The 19,521-nt window shown below is 42.8% G+C and overlaps 1 protein-coding gene across 1 annotated transcript in view; it reads left to right on the plus strand.

Moving 5' to 3' along the window:
• The window catches only part of snd1 (staphylococcal nuclease and tudor domain containing 1), a gene marked incomplete in the record, with an annotated part of 188,071 nt that overhangs the window by 103,942 nt on the left and 64,608 nt on the right, over positions 1-19,521 (plus strand). The window contains 1 exon segment of the mRNA XM_046071990.1: positions 11,810-11,998. Coding sequence (XP_045927946.1) covers positions 11,810-11,998 — 189 coding nt within the window.

A 19,521-nucleotide genomic window follows, 5' to 3' on the forward strand; every position in this document is an offset into this window, starting at 1 on the left:
ATCAGTTAAATCTCGTTTAGAGTAAGTGGAAAATTGAATAGATACTGTAAGCCTGTATTTAATAATTAACTGAGCCATATCATAAGTCGTGTGGTGCCCAATTCCTCCCTTGGGAACATTTTCCTTTGGATGGACGAACAAAACCAAAATATTTTTAGGGTACTCCAGTTTCTGAAGTTGTCAACCAGTCCTTACTCTTAATTCTCCTGTCTTTGGTAAGAATCCAGCTGGGTTTAGTCCAACTCCTCTCTAAGGGTTCTTTAATGCACTCATCAGCCACAGCTATCAGTGCAATGAAATGTCCTAGAAGGAATCATGTAACCCCACTGATTTCCTCACATGGGGCTATCTATGGAGCACCACCGTAGTTTGGTCATTGCAGCCACAGCATCATAAATATTTAAAATTCCATTATGAAATCTTAAATTGATTCATAAAGCTGTGGCAAGTGGAGCATGAGTGAAGAAGCAGTTGCCCATGTGGTGGATATCACTCTGGAGTATTACTGTGAGAGGTTTGACAAAGCAGAAAGATACAGACTCCTGGCTTCCATTTTTACATGTGTTACCACCAATACAGTCGTAAGCCCCATTCAAATGGGAATAGTTTAGTGTGTTGTTACTAAGAGTCATCCACCTTATAAACTACATCAGGCAGTAGAGGCAAGTTCTGTGTATTTTCCTTTCCCCACCAATATGGCTGCCTGTACCCATTGGTAACCGCATTCAAAAAGAAACGCCCACTTTTTGTACAGTAGTAAAGTAAGATGAATATTTCTGTCCCACTTTGACTTGTTTACTAAATCTAGTAATGATTTTCAGATTCAGTCATTTTTTGTATAATTTTATTTGGATGCTTTACATATGAACACATGGCAACCATTGTTAGAAATCACTACATACATATTAAAAAAGAAAGGCGATCTGGAAAATTTTTCATATACCAAATCACAACAGACAGCATAACACATGAAATCAGGCTTCTTGTAGTACAGCTATGTAGTAAGCTTGCAAAACCGTAACCTATAGCTACTAGCTAGCTGGCTCTCCTAAAGGATTTTTTCCTTTTCTTTGCTATTAAGGCTTCCAGTTATGACTATACGTCTGTGGAAGTGTGTTGTTTTTAACTTATAAAAAAAAAATATTTATGGTAAAATTAATAAAATGCAATTATATTAATACATATGATTGTAATATGAATATAAGATATGATTAACCCACCACACTGTACTGTGTGAAATAACATTTTCACAATTAGCTTGTGTTCTCCTTGTTACATGAGAATATCTGCTCTTCAATTGAAGTAGTGTCCAAAATTTGTTGTAAAAACACGTCATTGTTATTTCCACTGTCTATGTTTCTGTCGAACTGCTCAGTGATAGCAAAATAATGGCCTGGCTTTATTGGTTATGCACTCAAAGGTATATGTGTAAATGGATCTGCGGGAAAGCAACGCTGTCATTTTGAGAGGTAATGTGGCTTAATGCCCTCTCCAATCATTCTGACCACCCCTAAATGTGCTCAATGTGGCTTGACTGCTCCCACCAAGCATTCACTGCTTCAGGCAGTGATTTGAAGATTTCGTACCTCTCATTGCTTTCCAATACCCAAGAGCCTCGAGAAGCAGGGTGTCTCAACCCAGAACACAATGTACCTCTGTTTTCAAATTACAGCATCCATTCCAACGTGTCCAGAGCTGCAATTAATTTTGAGCTTTCCACCCTTTTGTTTCCGTTAAGATCTGTAGGTCAAAAAACAGTTTCAAAGTAATAACTTGCAGAGCTATGTGACATTCAATAACTTACAGCCTAGTTCAATTTGTGTTTTCCCACCTGCACCCTCACACTACCCAGTTAAGGGGAATTATATGATATTAGTAATATTACAAATGTAGCTCAATATTCATCGATCGGCATGCCATGTCGCCTCTCTTGAAATGAGATGGATTGTAGTTATTGCTGTTATTGATTTTAATAACCAGGCTGTTACGGCCCAGTGGAGAGCCTTGCTCTTGCTCAGCTGCTTCTTGTGCTGTGTTTGGGCTGTGCTAATCTTTCATGTACATAACAAAGGAGCTATACAATTTGACTACAGGTTTAGCATGATTCGGTTTGCGGACTATTGCAGCTTTTCTTTTTTGTCTGCAAACCTTCCCAGATACAGTAGTTTTTGTGATGTGTGCTACGTATCGCTTATCCCATCAAATCTACTTAACAATGGATACACCTAGAAATAGTGTTGATGTTAATGGAAGATCCCAGGACTAGGGGTATCCAGGTTATGGATTCATGGGAGGCCTTAGCAAAGCACAGTGTGTTGGTTGAAGGATCAAGCTTCCTCACAACACTATTGATCCACTAGGGCAGATAGAGTGACACTAACTGATGGTAAATCTAGTCAGTCATTACATCGCTACAGGTCTTGCATTACTCATCACTGACCCTTTCACTGTGTTGGGACTTGTCAAACCCCTATGGTATCTAATTGTCAGACATGGGAATTACAGAAAATAAGATCCAAAGGTTTTAATGGCCTAGATCTGTGTCTGCTCAATACTGAAAACATTGCAAGCTTTAATCTTAGAGAATTATAGTTCAAATCTACCTCACTGACTTTAATGGATAGTTCTCCCACTGTCCATACCACTCTGCATCCTTTTATCATATGCTAGATGTGTCACTTTTTTGTGTCACTGGCTTTGGGAAGAACTTGTTTTGACAATACTCAACTTAAAATGTCTGGCACAGACTCGAAAACCCCAACAGGAGATCTCCATAATTTATTGCTTTAGTTTGGTAGTCCACTGTAGGTCATTTGCAGAGGACAACAGCAGCTGCTGCTGTTATTGACTCACTATTGACCTCTGCCTTTTCTCTTTCCGTCTTTGCTCTGACTCATTTTCTGTGAAGGCTTCATAAGTCTTTCAAAGCCCTCCTGTAAAAGATTGTTCTCCCTGTGTTCAGCTCTTTCTGTTATACTTTTCATCAATGCTGGCAGTAGCTTATACTAATAATAAGAGCAATAGAGATAATAAGAGCATAATCAATTAATTTAATCGTTCTGTTTTGAGGTAAGACATGCAGATGATTAGACAACTAATCCTGACTCACGAGTTTGCTCATTAAAGAAGAAATCCTGTATAGTCTAAATCAGAATACAGATGATGTAGACTCATCTACAATGTATGCATTACAATTACAATAGGACAACGTACATTGTTTGTGAAATGCATGCAAGGTTTGACAACGTTTATATTTGAATAGTTTATATTAAATTGATTAATAAAACATTGAAATCAAACAAGTCATATTTAAAAGCCCACTTTATTAGCTATGTTAAAACATGTTCACTATGTTGTGAAGAATGGCTTGAAAGTTGTCTTTAAATCAACAAAGGTATCATAATGGCAAACATCAATATATTTGGCGTTGACAGTAACAGTTTGGTTTTGTGTCCATTGAAGCTGGCCTTATGTACCCTTTGTGAACATCTCAGCTCTTAATAAGCAGGGAACAAATGGAAAAACAACAGCTAGGTTCTTATTTCAATTTCTGCTGTTGACATTTTTGTTCCATTTTTCTGAACTATTCCTCTGTGATGCATAGAGCAAACATAGTTTAATCTCTGCTTGAAAGGCGAGTGATGCCAGGATATAATAAAGAGATTCAAAAAGACTAGCAAGTAACGATGCCAAATCACTTTGTCTCACACCTGCATTAACTGGAAGCATAAGCTTCTCTATTTCTCTTCCTTGTCCCTCTCCACCAGCTTCCCTTTTTTCACCTGTTTTGTCAGAACCTTGAGACAGGGCAAACATCAATTGTCTATTGATAAAAAGAAAAACTCATTAATGGGCATCAGGCAGGTTTAATGGTGGGGATCATGCTTGTTTGCCTGACCATTAATGACTGTGGCCATTAGAGAAAGAGTCTGACTTTTCCCCCTCCCTGTCGCTGACAGACAGCAGCCTGCCTCTGACAGTGATGCATGGTACCCCCTGAGTCACATTGATGACCCTGGGAAGGTCTATACACACAGAGGCTCCCACACAAATACATTCCTGTGCAATGTTAATGTTCCATTGCTAGCAACACCAGCCTTTGCTGAAATTTTTTAAAACTCTTGAAAAACAAATAACAGCCAAGCTAATAGCATGTGTATCAACTAGTGGAGAGGTCATAAAACTTCTTTTTTAGACCAGGAAATAATGCAGCATTGTTTTTCCAGCATATTTTACAACCTCCCCATCCTAGGCTTAATTCTGCATCTGACCAAAAAGCTGTCTATCCTGACCCCGTGGTCCGATAGTTAATGAACCTACCTAGTTTGGAATTGGTTGGTGCACGAGGTTTGGCTGTTGGCCTAGAGCTTACCTGTACTGCTAGCTCGCAAAAACGGACGGTCAGTAACCCGCACATACAGATATCGTACCGCCTTAGGATAACCAACAGGGAAGCTTCACCTCATCCAAACCTTTTTATTCTAAAAGTCTCACTCTTTTGGTGTTGCTGAAATTGTAGTCCATCTCCTCCACGTTTTTAAAATATGTATGTGTGGACATGGTGATAAAAGGAAATCCCGTTGTGTGCCACAAATGTAAATGTCAGACTATTCTCTTCAATTTTTATCTGACTGAGAGAATGTTATTTGCCTCTGACATGACTTGTCACCTACTATTGTCTTTTTTTCACTTTTGAGATCACCCAATGTCTTTCATTTTAGCTGATGTTAATAGAACAGATACCCACTTTTCACTATTGGATAATTGGCGACTTGTTTTACCCTCTCGGGCCTCTCTTGCCTTTTTTGTAGATGGGACTACACATCGGTTTGCTGGCTCACTTCTCTTTAATGTTGGCTGCAGCTGTTCTCCCCATGTGAAGATTTTTTTTTTTTTAATTACAGACCCTATTAACACGCTATTTACATCCCTTCCTGATCTATGCCATTAAGGGGATCAATAGCGGTTTGTTTAATTCATTCATTTATTCTTCTGTCTCTCTCTGGCACTTTTTTTTTTTTTTTTAACTGATCTATATTTATAGATTTCTCCCTGAACCGACTGATCTTTTCCTCTCTCAATTCGACCACAGTGACAGGCTAACACATTTAGCCATTTTATACCCTGCGTCCCTGGTGTGAGGTTGTGAGATTGTTACTCAACAAGTACATCCCTAAGAAATAGGTTTCTTGAGTTGGCTCTTCATCAGTTGGACATCAGGGTAACTACATCTGAAAAAGTGCTTATTACCATAACCAAATATCTAATGTTTACTTTGAGGCATTTAGCATATGCCGCTGTTCCTTGGCCATGCTGTACTATGTTCCATTAACAGCAGTTTATGGACCTTTTGTAATGGATGCATTATTGATAATGGGCTGTGGGGAGATTTTTAGAGGGTGACATGCTCAAATGCATGTAGCCTGTGTGTTTTTCAGTCCAACGACAGCACTCTTAACAGCTTCAGGGTGTTAGAACATTTTCTTTCAGTAGCTTGTCATTTTTCTTATCTTTCGATTTTGTGAGCAATGATTACCCAAAGCACACATTAGGATGTAGCTTTATTTATTTATGTATTCTGGTTAGCGCTGTCCACATTGTCAGTACGCTCATAAAACAACTGCAGCACTAGTGAGATGTTATTCCTGCTCTCCGGCATACAAACTATGACATACATATCGACACACAATCACACAGATAATCCTACATCTAAAGCACACCCACTGTAAAACACAGAGCGCTCTTTTGTACGGGGAGACAGACAGACGAGCCAAGCAAGTTCTTCTTTTTCACATAACTGTCATGGCTTTTAGCAACTCTTAAAAGTCACACTAACACTGTATTTATTACCTAGTAGTTGTCCATTTATTTATTATGCTCCCCGCTCATCTGTCGTCCTGGACAGTTTGATTCAGTTTGCAATTTTGCTTCGATTAATTACCTCTGCCCAGGAACAACTTCACAAGATACTGATTTTCAGTTGTAATCTGATCAAAGTTGTGGATGTACGTCTTGCTTGGGGGTACTACTGTATCATTTAAAGGAAGTCTGTGTCCACTTAGAAAAATGATCCATATAAGCCAGCATGAGGGGCAATATTTAGAGATGATGGACTTTAGTTGGATGGGGCCATTCATACCTCCCAAATGGAGTTTTCACGCAAGACTGGGCTCAGAGCAATGAGGCAAACCCGTCAATGCTCAGCTTATTCTACTTAAATCCACATGTGCCCCCGAGAAGGACGCACACTGTCTTTTTCATGTGACATTCATGACTCTGAATTAAGTGTCCAGAGCCATTGATTTTGTAAGTGAATAGGTAAGGTTTGGAATAAGAATTAAGGAACAGAGATTATCTGATTGCTATCCCCATTTTCACCATTCTCCTCACTTTGCACCTCAATCTAGGGCTTAAGATCACTCATTGCTTAGATGAAGTTAGCGCTCACACACACTTACACCCACTGTAAAACACAGAGCGCTCTTTTGTACGGGGAGACACACACAGCACACACACACAGCGCACACACAGTACACACCTCCACATTACTCCAATCTTCGCAAAGGCTCAGTTTGATAAATGGCTTATTCTGCTGGATGAGCAAGGGCTGTAGGTGGGAGTAATTTGAGTCTTTCGTTCGTTCTGTTTCTGACTTTCTTTCTGTCTATCGGCCTATTTTATTTGTTTTCTTTGAATCAGGGTGATGAGAAAGATGAGCAGATAGTATGACTGAGATGGAGAAAGAAAAACTGATGCCCTTCCTTACCGTCATCGTAATATCAGCCACGTGTGCCGACATATGACACACACACACACACACACACACACACACACACACACACTCATTAATGTGATGAACACTTAATCCCTTAACTAACAAATACGCAGAGGGATGCACTCCAGCGCACACACAAACACACCTGCATAAATATTATCCCCTGCATCATTTGACTTGCTACTTAAAAACTTAATATTTTCACTTTGATTTCATTTTATACACGCAGACACAAAAAGACTTGAGTGCCCAGCTAAGATGCAGAGTACATTAGCCATAAAAGCAGCCGCCTCCTTGTTGCTTAATGAGAATGAATGAAGACTTGCCACAACGTCTCCACCTGCCAGTTTGTTTACCTGGTGTTCACTCCTTGCATCTGCACATTACATAGCCCTCTTTGACAATGAAGTACACACACACTTTCTCGCTTGTACACACTCACTCACTCCCACTCCTCCCTCCTTCCTTCCCTCCAGCTACCATCAAAGCCTTTGCCTTTAAACTTTTACGCCCACAACTGGTAATTCGACTCACTTAAATTTCCATGGTGATAACTGTGATCTCAGTCATTGGAATGTGAATTGTATGAATTGAAATAGTGGCAGAGTTACTGTCAGTGATGATTGAAAGCACTGACTGACAGATTCATCTCCTCTGTGCCTTACATTATATATAGCCTGCTAGAGAATGCATAGCACATGCTGTATTGTTAAAATATTGCAAAAAGCAGGTCTAGATGAAAAAGTGCATGAAATAATGTCTGTTATGAATTGGCACTATATAAATAAAATTGAACTGAAATTGAATTGCATGTATGAAGCAATACTTCAATTGAGCTCCTAGCCCTCATGAGTTCTTAAATGGCAGGGACACATTAAGTGGATACACCCTGTTTTCTGTAACCTTTGGTCATTTATCCATTTGCTTTTTTCCCTCCAGGTATTCAAAATGTGTTTTGTTTGGATGTGGTGATAAAGGAAATCCCATTGCTTGCCATTTTTTTTTAAATTGCCAGCCCACTGTGTTCTTTAACTTTAATTTAGTGCAGCGTTTGGCTCTGACATGTAGCGTCACCTACCGCAGTCTTTTTAGTGTTGTTTTTTTATTTTTTTGGTTTACTTTCAAACAGCTAAGTGAATTAAATCTGCTGCGGTTTTAAAACATGCCCTTGGGCCAGGTTTCACTTCAATGGTACCAAATGGTCTTTGTCTTTTGTACTTGTGAAAGACTGCACACACACGCATAGCTTTTTGTGTATGCGTATTTAACCTTTTTCTCTTTTCTGTCCACTGTGTCGACACAATCCCAGCGTTTATGAGATTACCAGAGCCTATTTGTGTTTCGGCGGGAGCCATCTTGGCTCGGAGGATGCCTCCGCTGGGAACCATCTGGGCTCTACTCAAAGCAGTTTCCACTCCGCCTCCTCTGTCCTCTCCACATTGTGACTGAAGCTATTTACTTTAAAGGGAGGACGGACTCAAATTCTGTGTATTTGTAAAAATTCATTTTTTGGATCAAACTGAGCTCTGGGCTGAGGAAACGGTGAATAATAAGTAATAATGCTTAAATAAGGATTGTTTAATAACTTAATAGATCACAGCAGTGCCCTTTATAATAATTTGTCCTATATCTAAACGTCAGAGACACTGTAACTTTATTCCAGCACAGCTCCGCAACATCAGAATTACAGATCAAAGCAATGATTTAAAACAAATATTTAAAAACAACCTAAATGAAGTATAGAAAGAACCAAGACAGTGAGTTTTCTTCACTGATTACTCACTGAGCAAACAAGCTGTTATCAGTCAACTTTTCATACTAAGTGTGACATATTGTACCAACACTAGTATTACTCCGTAATCCTGCCATGGATTTAAAGCCTCTCCAAGCTGATCTTATTCTGCCAGTGGAAAATTGGGCTCAAACTCTTTTTATGAATTAATTTGTCCTTCATTTCATGTTTGACCTCTCTATTAGCCTCTTTCATCCCTTCCCTGCTGCTCTGTGAAATGCCAGTTACTTTTTGTCTAATGGCACTGTCATGCTCTTGGTCACCCAAGGTTTGTAATTTAGATATATTTTTGAAACAGAAATGATTATCTTTCTGTTGAATCTGCTTTATTAGTGTAACACATAATTAAAGTAGGGCTGCGGCTGATTATTTTAGTAATCTAGTATTCTACAGAATCTTCCATCGATTCCTCGAGTAATTGGATAAGAAATACTTTTGCTTGGCGCCCCAGGAACTGGAATCAGCTGTGTAACTCATATCACTGTACAACCCAAACTCACAGACTAGCCAGTCGTAGAGAACTAAGAAATGTGCCTTACCTTTGCTAGTCTCCATATTAACTAGCAACCAACTAGCAGTCACCAGCCTTTGCATCAATGCCTTTTATTAATCAAATTACACGACTTTCTCGAGGAATTGTTTTAACCCTAAATTAATGCTAACATGCACAGTTTGCTTTTTACTAAAATCTGCTGATTAGTATTTTGTTGAACTTGTTGAACAAAATACTAGTATGCAGTAGTATTCATTAGTATTGAAAAAGGGTGCAAATGGTCCGGATGTTTGTGCTTATGAATTGACAATTATCACTTCTATTTCACAGGTTGCTGTGTGTGTGTGTGTGTGTGTGTGTTTAGCCAGTGTGGTTGTAGCCTGTTGACTTTGCTGCTGTTTGTCAATGAGGTCATGTAATTTTGCATGTAATCTATAATATTAATAACAGTCCTTAGTAGGCCTGTTTTGTTATTATTAATGCTGTGTGCAGTCAGACCCACCCTCTAGTCATGTTGTGCCATTGTCAGTAGCAGACTAATTATCTTTCCATAAGGTTGGCAGTGTGTGGTAAATGAAGTTTCCCTTATAAGTGGCCAGGGAAAAACAGACTAATTTGGTGTATTAAGAGACCACTTGTCTCTAATAATTTAACTTCCACAATCCCCCCTGCTACCACCACCATATCTTTACCTCGCTGTCTTGTCATAACTACATGGCACATCTCACATCTCACAAAAGCATGATTGATCTCTTGTCCAGCTGTGTTATTTCTCCACATGCTTGTGACATTCATCACATTTATCTCTTATTGACATGATTGTTAAGCTGATGATACACAGGGCAACTTTTTGAGCAATGTTGCTGGGCAATCTTGCTAGAGACAAGTCCGACTATGTTTTGAACGGATAGCAGCGGTGCGGGTGGTGACGGCACTGACGGCAACGTTGCCCAGCATGATTGCTCTAAAAGTTGTTCCGTGTATCTTGAATCCTGATCAGAATAAAAATGGGTTACCAGAACACTTCCACTTATTCTACAAATGCCCATAAAGTTATATTTGTTTGTGGCAATAATATTTCTTGGTTTAGGAGCTTTCAGTGTGCAGACTTTGTTGTTGTTCAAATTTTTGCTTAAAATATTAGAACACCTTGTGGAACAGATTTAGTCCGGAAGTGGCGCTTTCTACTTTTCCTCGGAATTGGATTTTTTTTTCAAGTTGAAGTTGTCAGTGCTGTTTTTTATTTTTGTTGCTTGCCTTTTCTGCCTTAGTGTTAGCTGTGACAGTTACTTTGGTTCTAGCCTTTTTCCAGCACTTGCCAACTTCCCGATTTGACCTTTGGGTACTCTGAGAACCAGTGGTGCTCTATTAGCCTAGTTATGTAACTGCTTCTGCGCTTAAGGACAAAGAGAGATAAAATGGGGTGACTATCTGAGATAGCAGAGAGGAAGAGAAGGCAGATCAGGTATGAGTGAACTTGGATTGTATCACTGTCAGGACCTGGGAGAGTAAAAGAATGTCCTAGCTGCTCTTTTCTTTTAGGCAGCCTTTACAGTACCTTATTGCATGTAAGAGACAAGCACAGTAATTATCATTAAGGTTATTATTTAATAGAAAACTTCTTTACTTTTCTTCATGACAGAAATTTTGTGACACAAACCACAGACATTTGTTTTTCGTTGAGCCATTGTTGCATCGATGTGCCACTTTAACAAGTGTTGTTGCAATTGAACGTTTTTTTTTTTAGTCTTTCTTTTAGTCCTTTTCCAAACTGGTGATGTCTTGATCCAAATGGTATCTGGATCCAGATAGTTGTACGTCATTCACTGCTGTATGCCTAGGTTGTCAATTTTGTGCTTATTAATAGAAGAGATTATGCATTCATTAATGAAAGCTTTTTACTTTAGTTGAGAACAAGGCAGAGCAGTTTACAAACTTAATTCCCCTCAGATTTCCCTTGTGGCTGCAGGGCTAAGCAGCCCGAGTCTTAATCGCTTGACTTCTCCCTATCTCTTCAGCACACCTGCCCTCTCACTTTCTCGCTGACTGAGGCTTTGGAGTAGGGGGGAAAAAAATCGATTGATCTGACCCCCCCCCCCCCCTTCCTCTTTCCCCGGTCGTCCATCACTTATGAAACAAAATGTAATGAATAGATAATTAGCCTGAATAGGCAGAATTTGGTTATAGTCCATCATGGGAAATGTTGTGAGATCTTTTCTACCTTGTCAGCAGGGTTAGCTATTTTAGTGCTCTCATTTGTTAACTTAAGGGAATTGCAACTTGGCTGTCACTAATTGCAAATGATTTACATTACAAAAAAGTGGGATGGCAATATTTATGCATACGTAACACTAATTTAAAGCCACTCATACTGTGCAGGCTCTGGGATTCCTACACTTAGGTTTATTGTTTTCAAATAGACACAGAAGTTGCTGCTTTGAAAGAAGGACCTCTTAATGTCAAGTTGGCCTAAATGTACACTAAGACAAGAGGCCACCACTGGGGTTTTGTGTTGAAAAAAGTGTGCCATGCTGACCAAGGCAAGATACCACCGATTAGGAAATCCACAACAGAGGAATGAAATGGGATCTGTGTGTGTCCTACCAAATCAATACAGAGCTCACGGGCCTCCATTGACACACACACACTCGCTTCATTGCTGCTGTAATGGAATCTCAAACCTAATCTCCGATACAGAACATTTACTCTCCCTCTCCTCCCTCCCCTCCCCTCTTTTCTTCTGTTACAGGTGGAGGTTGAAGTGGAGAGCATGGACAAAGCAGGGAACTTCATTGGCTGGCTGCACATTGAGGGTGTGAATCTGTCAGTGGCGCTGGTAGAAAATGCTTTGTCCAAGGTCCACTTTACAGCAGAGCGCAGCGCCTACTACAAGACCTTGGTCTCAGCAGAGGACACATGCCGACAGAGGAAAGAGAAGGTAGGTCTCATTTAGATACTACAAAGCTGCAGCTGCTGTACACTCTATTAAACAGTCAGACTCCTAGTGATGACACTGAGAACTGACATAAAACTGTCTTCATAAAGCTTCCAAGTGGTGAATTGATTTACTCACGTTCATCCCACTCACACATATATTTAAGGAAGACATCTAGCATGACATCATGTGTTTATTATTTACAAAAAGTTGGGGCTCAAGATTATTTTTGTCCTAGCATTATCATCCAGTAAAGGCCATGGTGTTATGTTTCTCAGGTTTATAGTAAAAAGCCTTGATTCCTGTGGGCACATATTTTAGTCTGTCCTGCATAAAAGGCCTAACTTTGGTCTCTTGCTCTGGTCAGGGTGGGGTCCATTCCTTGCAAGCTACACGACTAGCCAGCTCTCTTCCACCTTCAACATCAGTACTTGTTAGCAGTTCTACTAATGAACTAGGTAAAGATGCAGTCACCAGGAGTGAAGTGCCCTCGCATCTGAGGGGAGATAACATAAAAAGCACATTCTTCCAGTGGCAACACCCAACTCGTCTCTCAACAGCAACTCTACTTTTCTGTCTTATAAACTTCCACTTCTGCCCTTTTCAAAGGCAAAGCCCATTCCCCCTACCAGCCTGACAGCCAATTAAGTCAGGTGGTGCCACCGCCTTTGGCTTACATTAATACAAAACAGAAAGTGTGTATTTATTTGAAGGTATTTGCTATTTTTATAGAACCGCTAGCAGCTGCTATCAGACAAAATAATAATATTAAAGGAATTCAAACAGAAAATATACACCACAAGATAAGCCTTTATGCAGATGATGTATTACTTTTCCTCCTAAACTCACAAACTTCTCTTTCTGAGACAATCACACTTAAATTAAATAAATGGATGAGATAAATTCTCATCCATCTCAGACTACTCCATTAACTGGAGTAAATCCATAGTTTTACCTGTAAAGTGTGATTTCCAGAGTATATCTACCACACAAGTCTGGGAATATTAAATATCTGGGTGTCAATATTTCCTCCAGGCTGTCAGAACTGACATGGCTAAACTACACGCCTTTACTTAAATCAATAGAGGATGACCTTGTACGGTGGACATCATTACCTATATCACTCATGGGAAGAGTCTCCACCATAAAAATGATGGTCCTACCTAAAATCAATTACCTGTTTTCAATGTTACCCACCAAACCCTCTGCTGTCTGGTTTAAATCACTGGACTCAAACATCTCAATTTTTGTGGAAAAATAAACCCCCACGAATCAGTTTAAAAACTATGCAAAAAGCAAAAGACTGTGGTGGTTTAGAACTGCCAAATTTTTATCATTACTTCCTGTCCAATAGTCTACAATATATCTCAAAATGGATCAATCAGAGCCCCCTGGACCACTCATGGATGGACATAGAACAAACATTCTGTAAGGAAATTAAAATTTCCGATATGCCATTCCAGCATCAAACGTCATACCTGCTTTAAAAGCATTAACATAAGCACTTCCTTGGCAGCTTGGTGGGAACTTCTCAAAATATCTGGGTCTTCACCTATCCCATGCAGATTTACCCCAATCTGGAATAATCCTGACATCCTGCAAAATAAGAAAACACTAAATTCCCCACTGTGGTATGACAAAGGGATAAGACATCTAGAGCATGTAATGCAAGGCAGTAACTTTATTCCATTACAGGATCTAGTGGCACAATATGGAATTAGCCATAATAGATTTCTGGAATTTCAACAGTTTAAATCCATAATTCAGGCTGGATTTAAGGATAAAATAATGGACTTAGATTTTCCTCCAATGATAACGGACTTTCTTAAACTCTCGCCTCTAAAACTGTTATCAAAAGTATACATGTTACTGTTAAAAACAGATAGTTCAATCTCTCTCCCATTCTTAAAGTGGGAGACAGATCTATCCATTAGTCCAGACCAAAACGTTTGGATGCAAATATGTTTAAATACCTTTAGAATGACTACAATCTACAATTTATACAGTATAGAACTCTCCATAGAACACACTATACTGGACAAAGGATGTTCAGAATGGGTCTTATGCAGTCAAACATCTGCCGGAACTGCTCAGGTAACATATCTGATGCAAGAGATGCATGCTATGTGGCAATGTACACCTGTTCTGGCAGAAGATATGTGAAGGCCTATCGATATGGGTAAGTTACCCCGTCCCAGTTTCCCCATCACTCTGCGTGCTGGGGGACCTAAGTGACATTAGTATAGAGGTTGACACATCATACATGCTTCTCACTGCCTTATGCATCGCCAAGAAAACTATCCTCATGAACTGGAAGGCCAAAAAGAATATAAGTATCACCCAATATCGGAATCACCTTATAGATCACATTAGCATGGAGAAAATGTCTGCAAAAAAAACAAACAAATTGACACAATTCCAATTTCTCTGGTTCCCCTTGATCAACTTTATCACTTAATGGGGGTGGGTGTGTGCTGCCTTGCTGGTCAGGGTCCCGTGCGGCCGGTAGGTGTGTCTGGGGGTGGGTTGATTCTTCGATGCATCGCGGTGCGGGCGTGGGGGAGTCGTTTTTGTTTTTTTTAATGTTGGTTGATGGTGTGGGCGGGGGTGCGGTGGTGCGGCGCTCGGGCTGCCTAGGGCGCGGGCTTGACGGGGGGACCGGTGTTGCCCTGTATTCGGCGTGCCGCTGCTGCGGGGTGGGTAGCCACTCTCCTTGAGTGTCGCGCGGTTGTTGGTATCGGTGCGCGGGCGGTGATTTTGACTCGCACGCTGTGCGGATGTGGTGGCGCTTGGTGCTTGCCTCTCTGTGGGTCCTGTGTGTGGGTCCGGGTTGGGGGGAGGGGGCGGGCGGGGATGCTTGTGGTGGGTTTCGGTCCGGTGGTGAACGTGCGGTGTGGGTCACGGTGTAGCCGTGGATGGGGTCTGTGGTCTCCGTGGCTGCGGGGGGGATGGGGGCGGTTTGCGCCGGCTGGCATCTCTCCTCTGCAGCGCATTACTTGGCTCTTGTGTGCCGCTAATTGGATTGGTAGTGGGGTAGTGTTGGTTGGCTCACCTGTAGGTCGTTAATGGCTTGCGTGCTTTTCGGGGGTTGGGGGCATCAGGTGCGAGCCTGGACTGGGCTGGTGTGCGGCTCTGTCCTGTGTGCATGGTGTGCATGCTGTACATCCTGATAATTGCATTTCGGTTCTCTGAGGGGTCTGGCGACTGGTTGTTGGAGGGGTGGGGGACTGGGAAGAAGGGGTTGACGGGGTGGGTTGGGGGTACGGGCTGGTCCTTTTTGAGCTGGTTGGGGGGTGTCTCCTCTGGATTTTAGTGCCCGGACTGGATGCTTGGTGGTTGTGCGGGGATCCTGTGTGGGGAGGGATTGTGCTTTGGTGTGTATCGGTGGTTGCTTTGCGGTCTTGTCGCGGCCCTCTGGATTGTGGTCGTGTTGAGTCCTAGGGGCTGGGTGCATCTGCTGACTCCCTAGGGCTGAGGGGCTGTTGCTGCTGTCGCGGGGTGATTGCTGTCTCTTTTCTTTGGGGACGGTGGGGGGTGTGTGTGTGGGATGCTTCGCTGCTAGGGAGGGAAGGGCGCGGGGGTGGGGGTCTTCTGGCCTGGCCTGACCCGGCCTGAGTGACATTGCCTCCTGGGTGTGAGCGGACCTTCGGGTCTGGGCCGTTGGGCCGTTCTTTCCTTGGGCGGGGTCCTTGCTGCTGGGGGGTTGTGCCAGCTCCGATGGCCTGGTGGTGCTCGGAGTGTTCCTGATTGTGAGGGAACGGTGAGGTGGGGCGGTGGCAGTGGGGCTGCCGGAGGGGCCCCGGCGAGGACGGGGGATTGTTGGACTTTGGGTTGGGGCTGCACTGACCTGCCTCAGGGGTGTGTGGGGGTCTGGGGCTCGGGGCTTTGGAGCCTCTGGGGCGGGTCTGCACGCTGGGGGGGCTGGACCCGTCCTGGGGATGGGCGGGGTTGTTGCTGACTCTGGGGTGCTGCCGGTGCTTGCTATAAGCCCTGGGCTGGAGGGGCCTGACGTCCTTCTGCTTAGGGGGGTGGGGGACGGGACTGAATGATGGGGCCAGTCAGGAATCTGGTCCCAGTGAGGAGGACCATTCTAGCCTCCCTATGACCTCCTTCACCTTTCCCCCTTTGGTCATGTCTCACAACATACACCCTTAGGACTCTGGGGGGCAGGCAGGCTGCAGGGTGTTTGGTGGGTGGGGCTGCTTTATTGCGGCTTCGCCCTTCTTCCTCCCCCACTGGCCGCCCCTCAATTTTAATTACACATTAGACATTAGGGTTTGGGGGTGGGAGGCTCCACTACCTGACAGTTGTGGGGTGCCTGTGTCACAACTACCCTCCAATTTTAACTGCACCTTAGTTACCACACACCTTATCTTTACTCCACCATACAACACTTCACAATCCATGACATGCATCCAACACAAAACATTTACAGGGGGGGTTGAAGGAGTGGGGGAGATTCTCATTGGCCTCGTGTCCCTCCCCTGGAGCCCCGGGCGTCGGGGGTGCTGTGGGGTTGGTGACGGCCTTGCCTGACCTGGGGTGGGCTGGGGGGGTCGGGGCTCCCCTGGCGTCGGGGCCCGCTCTTGACCTGGGGATCTGGGGACTCGGGCTTGTGGCTTTTGCTCATTGGGTGTCGCCGTGCTCGCGCGTTGTGCATTGGTGTTGATGATTGCGTGGCATTTGGGCATTTTGGTTGTTCGCTGCGCGGCGGTGGGGTGCTGGTCTATGTTGTGTGCGTGCCGCGGCCGGTCCGGGCGCTGCTCTTCCGCGGGTTACGCTTCATGCATTCCGTCGGCATTACGTTGTCAACTGGCGTTTGGGTCGGGGTCTTCCGCGTTTGCATCGCGGTGAATCTGAGAGTCTTTGTTTTTTTGATTGATTTATTTTTTTTCTTTCTCCCACCCCTATTGGCTACTGGGGTTCTTGCCTGCCTGTTGCTGGGGTAAGTGTGGCACAGTCGTGGCATCCCACTCTCACGAACAACTACATTCTTTAACAGGCTTCTGCGCACACACATACAGACACATTCACCCACACGCACACAGACACACACAGTCTCACACATAGACACAAACAAATTTAGGTTGTCCCTGGTAGAATTATTCCTGATGCTTTTCTTTCAGTTACTTATTTAAATTAATTGTTATTATTCCAGCTCTCGTGGCTGTGCTGTGTTGCTTATTTAGTGTGCTGGACTGTTTCTTGTTTTCATTTTTCTCTTAGTTGTCTTACTATGTCAGCTGTTTATTGCTGCTGTTCAGCTGGTTGTCTTTTACTATTATTATTTTTTTATTGTTTGTTTGTTTGTGTTTGTTGTTGTTTTTCTCCTCCCCAAGCCCCCCTCTCTGTTCTATTGCAGGTTTCGTTGCTTTGTGCAATTGGCGTTTCCCACTGCTTTTCCCTGTTGTCCCCACCTTCCATCCCCCTTTCCCCCTTCTCTTACAGGTCTTGTCCTTTCTCTGTGCTGTCTGTTTGTGCCCCCCCCCATCCCCGTGTCTGACCCCCTGTCCGGCCCGGTGACAAATCAATACATAATTAAATAAATAATAAAACAGACAAAGGAGTATATTAATACTCTCTAGTTAAAGTAAAATCTGTCTGGCACAATATGGTATCCAGGTCATCAAACACTATACCAGGCTGCTGGGCAGGACAGGTTTTAAAAAAACAAAACATCAATAATATCTAGCATCTAGACACCACATTCAGTCCTCAGAAATAACAGCAAGTTGTGTCTTCAGTTATTAATAGCATGCACGTGGTGCCGTTAGTTAAAGCTATGTAGAAATGCTCCATCTGAGGTTGAGAATAGCTAGACATTTGCCGTTATTATTGGAGCTCCCTTTACTCAACGGCAGTCTTTTGATGGATGGAGGCCTCTCTTACAGTGATCCCGATCTCGCCCTGCATTTTCGTTATGGCTCCGCAAGTCACCCCTGCCAGATGCATGAGGTGCCTGGCCAGCTGTCATCCTTGTCCTCTTTCTCTGTAATGTATTTTTTTTTTTTTTACCTTCTCTCCCTCCTGGTCTTCCATCTTCTCTCTCTTCCACTCACTCCTACCTAGTTGGGTCCTTTAGGGAGACACAAGCGCTTCTTCTCCCTATATAAACATGATGTATTGCTCACGTATTGTACTGCCAAGAAGGGGCTGTGTTCTTTTCCCCTTCTCTGAATCTATCACGTTCATAGTCAGTGTGCTCTTGGCTTCCCAATTTCTCTCAGATCTTGAAAGTGTTACGCGGGTGAACTTTTGACTGGATTTACAAATAAATAAATAAATAAATAAATCTTGCCAGTGATGTGAGCACACCGACCCTGCCATGTTAAATCTAACTGCAGCAAGAAGGCACATTCCTGACACCTCTGACAATTTCCCTACCGGTTTCCAACCCCCTTTGCAGTGTTGAGACAGATTGACTTTCACCACAAGGTTTTGACTTGAGCTAACCTGAGTGCGGACAGGGCCGAGAGGAAAGACGACAGAATGGGGCCTGAGTAGACCAGACAGACAGTGATTATGTTTGATGTTAGTTTGCTACAGGCACCGGTGCACAGATCAACCACAGCCACATTTGTTTGTGTGTGTATGTGTGTTTAGTGGAGAGTTGTGTTAATGGAGCACAGGGCAGTTGGTTGTGTGTGCGTGTGTGAATGCATAGCATGCAACTTGAAGGCAGATGAGGTGGGACTTGGTGTTCTAATTAACCCCTAGAGACCATCTTGAGAAAAGCTGAGAGCTTGGCAATTTTTTTCGTGTCTTTCTCGTTTGAAGTTGGGGCTGGTCTTTGTCTGTGCGAAGGCTGAGGCTAGGTAGGGTAGATTGCATCTCCTCCCATCTCCTTCCCCCTTCTTCCTCTTTTCTCATTGCCCTCTCATTATTGTCCCTACGGCTATGGATATGGAAGACATCAGTGGTACTGCTGTGTCAGGCGTCCCTACAAGAAAACGAGGTTGTCGTAATGAAATGGACTCGAGGGTGTGTGTACGCACACACACATTAAAGAAAAATTTGCGTTGCTGGTCCAGCAGTGCCTCAGGACAACAAGGGGGATTGAGGCTTTCTGCAGTAGTATCCTGAACCAAAACTGCTTACTTCAAGTGACTTAAATGAATATAAGTTTACAATGAGACCAGTGGGACAAAGTGATTGTGTTCTAAATGAAGCATTCCAAAGGGTTTTGATCTTGCGTCTCAGCATCTCTTGGAACAATATTTGGAACAGTCCTCACAGCAAACCCATTTTTCCACACATGCAGAAGGCTCAAGTTGTATGCATGGGCACATTCCTAAATATTACCCTATTATATTTATTTATAGCTTAGCTTTAAATCTTTCTAAAGCATCTCGCCCTGTCAGAGCCTATTGTCAAGCTTTCAGTGCTAACATTTACATGATTCAGCTGCAAGACAGACCCAGGACACTGAATAAACTTATTTCATGTTCTTTTAACAATGAGTCGGTTGTTGGCAAACAGTGCTTATGGCCTCTCCTTAAATCTCTTGCCTGGTTTTGCAGTGCATT

The sequence above is a fragment of the Micropterus dolomieu genome, linkage group LG16 (assembly GCF_021292245.1).
Source record: "Micropterus dolomieu isolate WLL.071019.BEF.003 ecotype Adirondacks linkage group LG16, ASM2129224v1, whole genome shotgun sequence".
NCBI lineage: Eukaryota > Metazoa > Chordata > Actinopteri > Centrarchiformes > Centrarchidae > Micropterus > Micropterus dolomieu.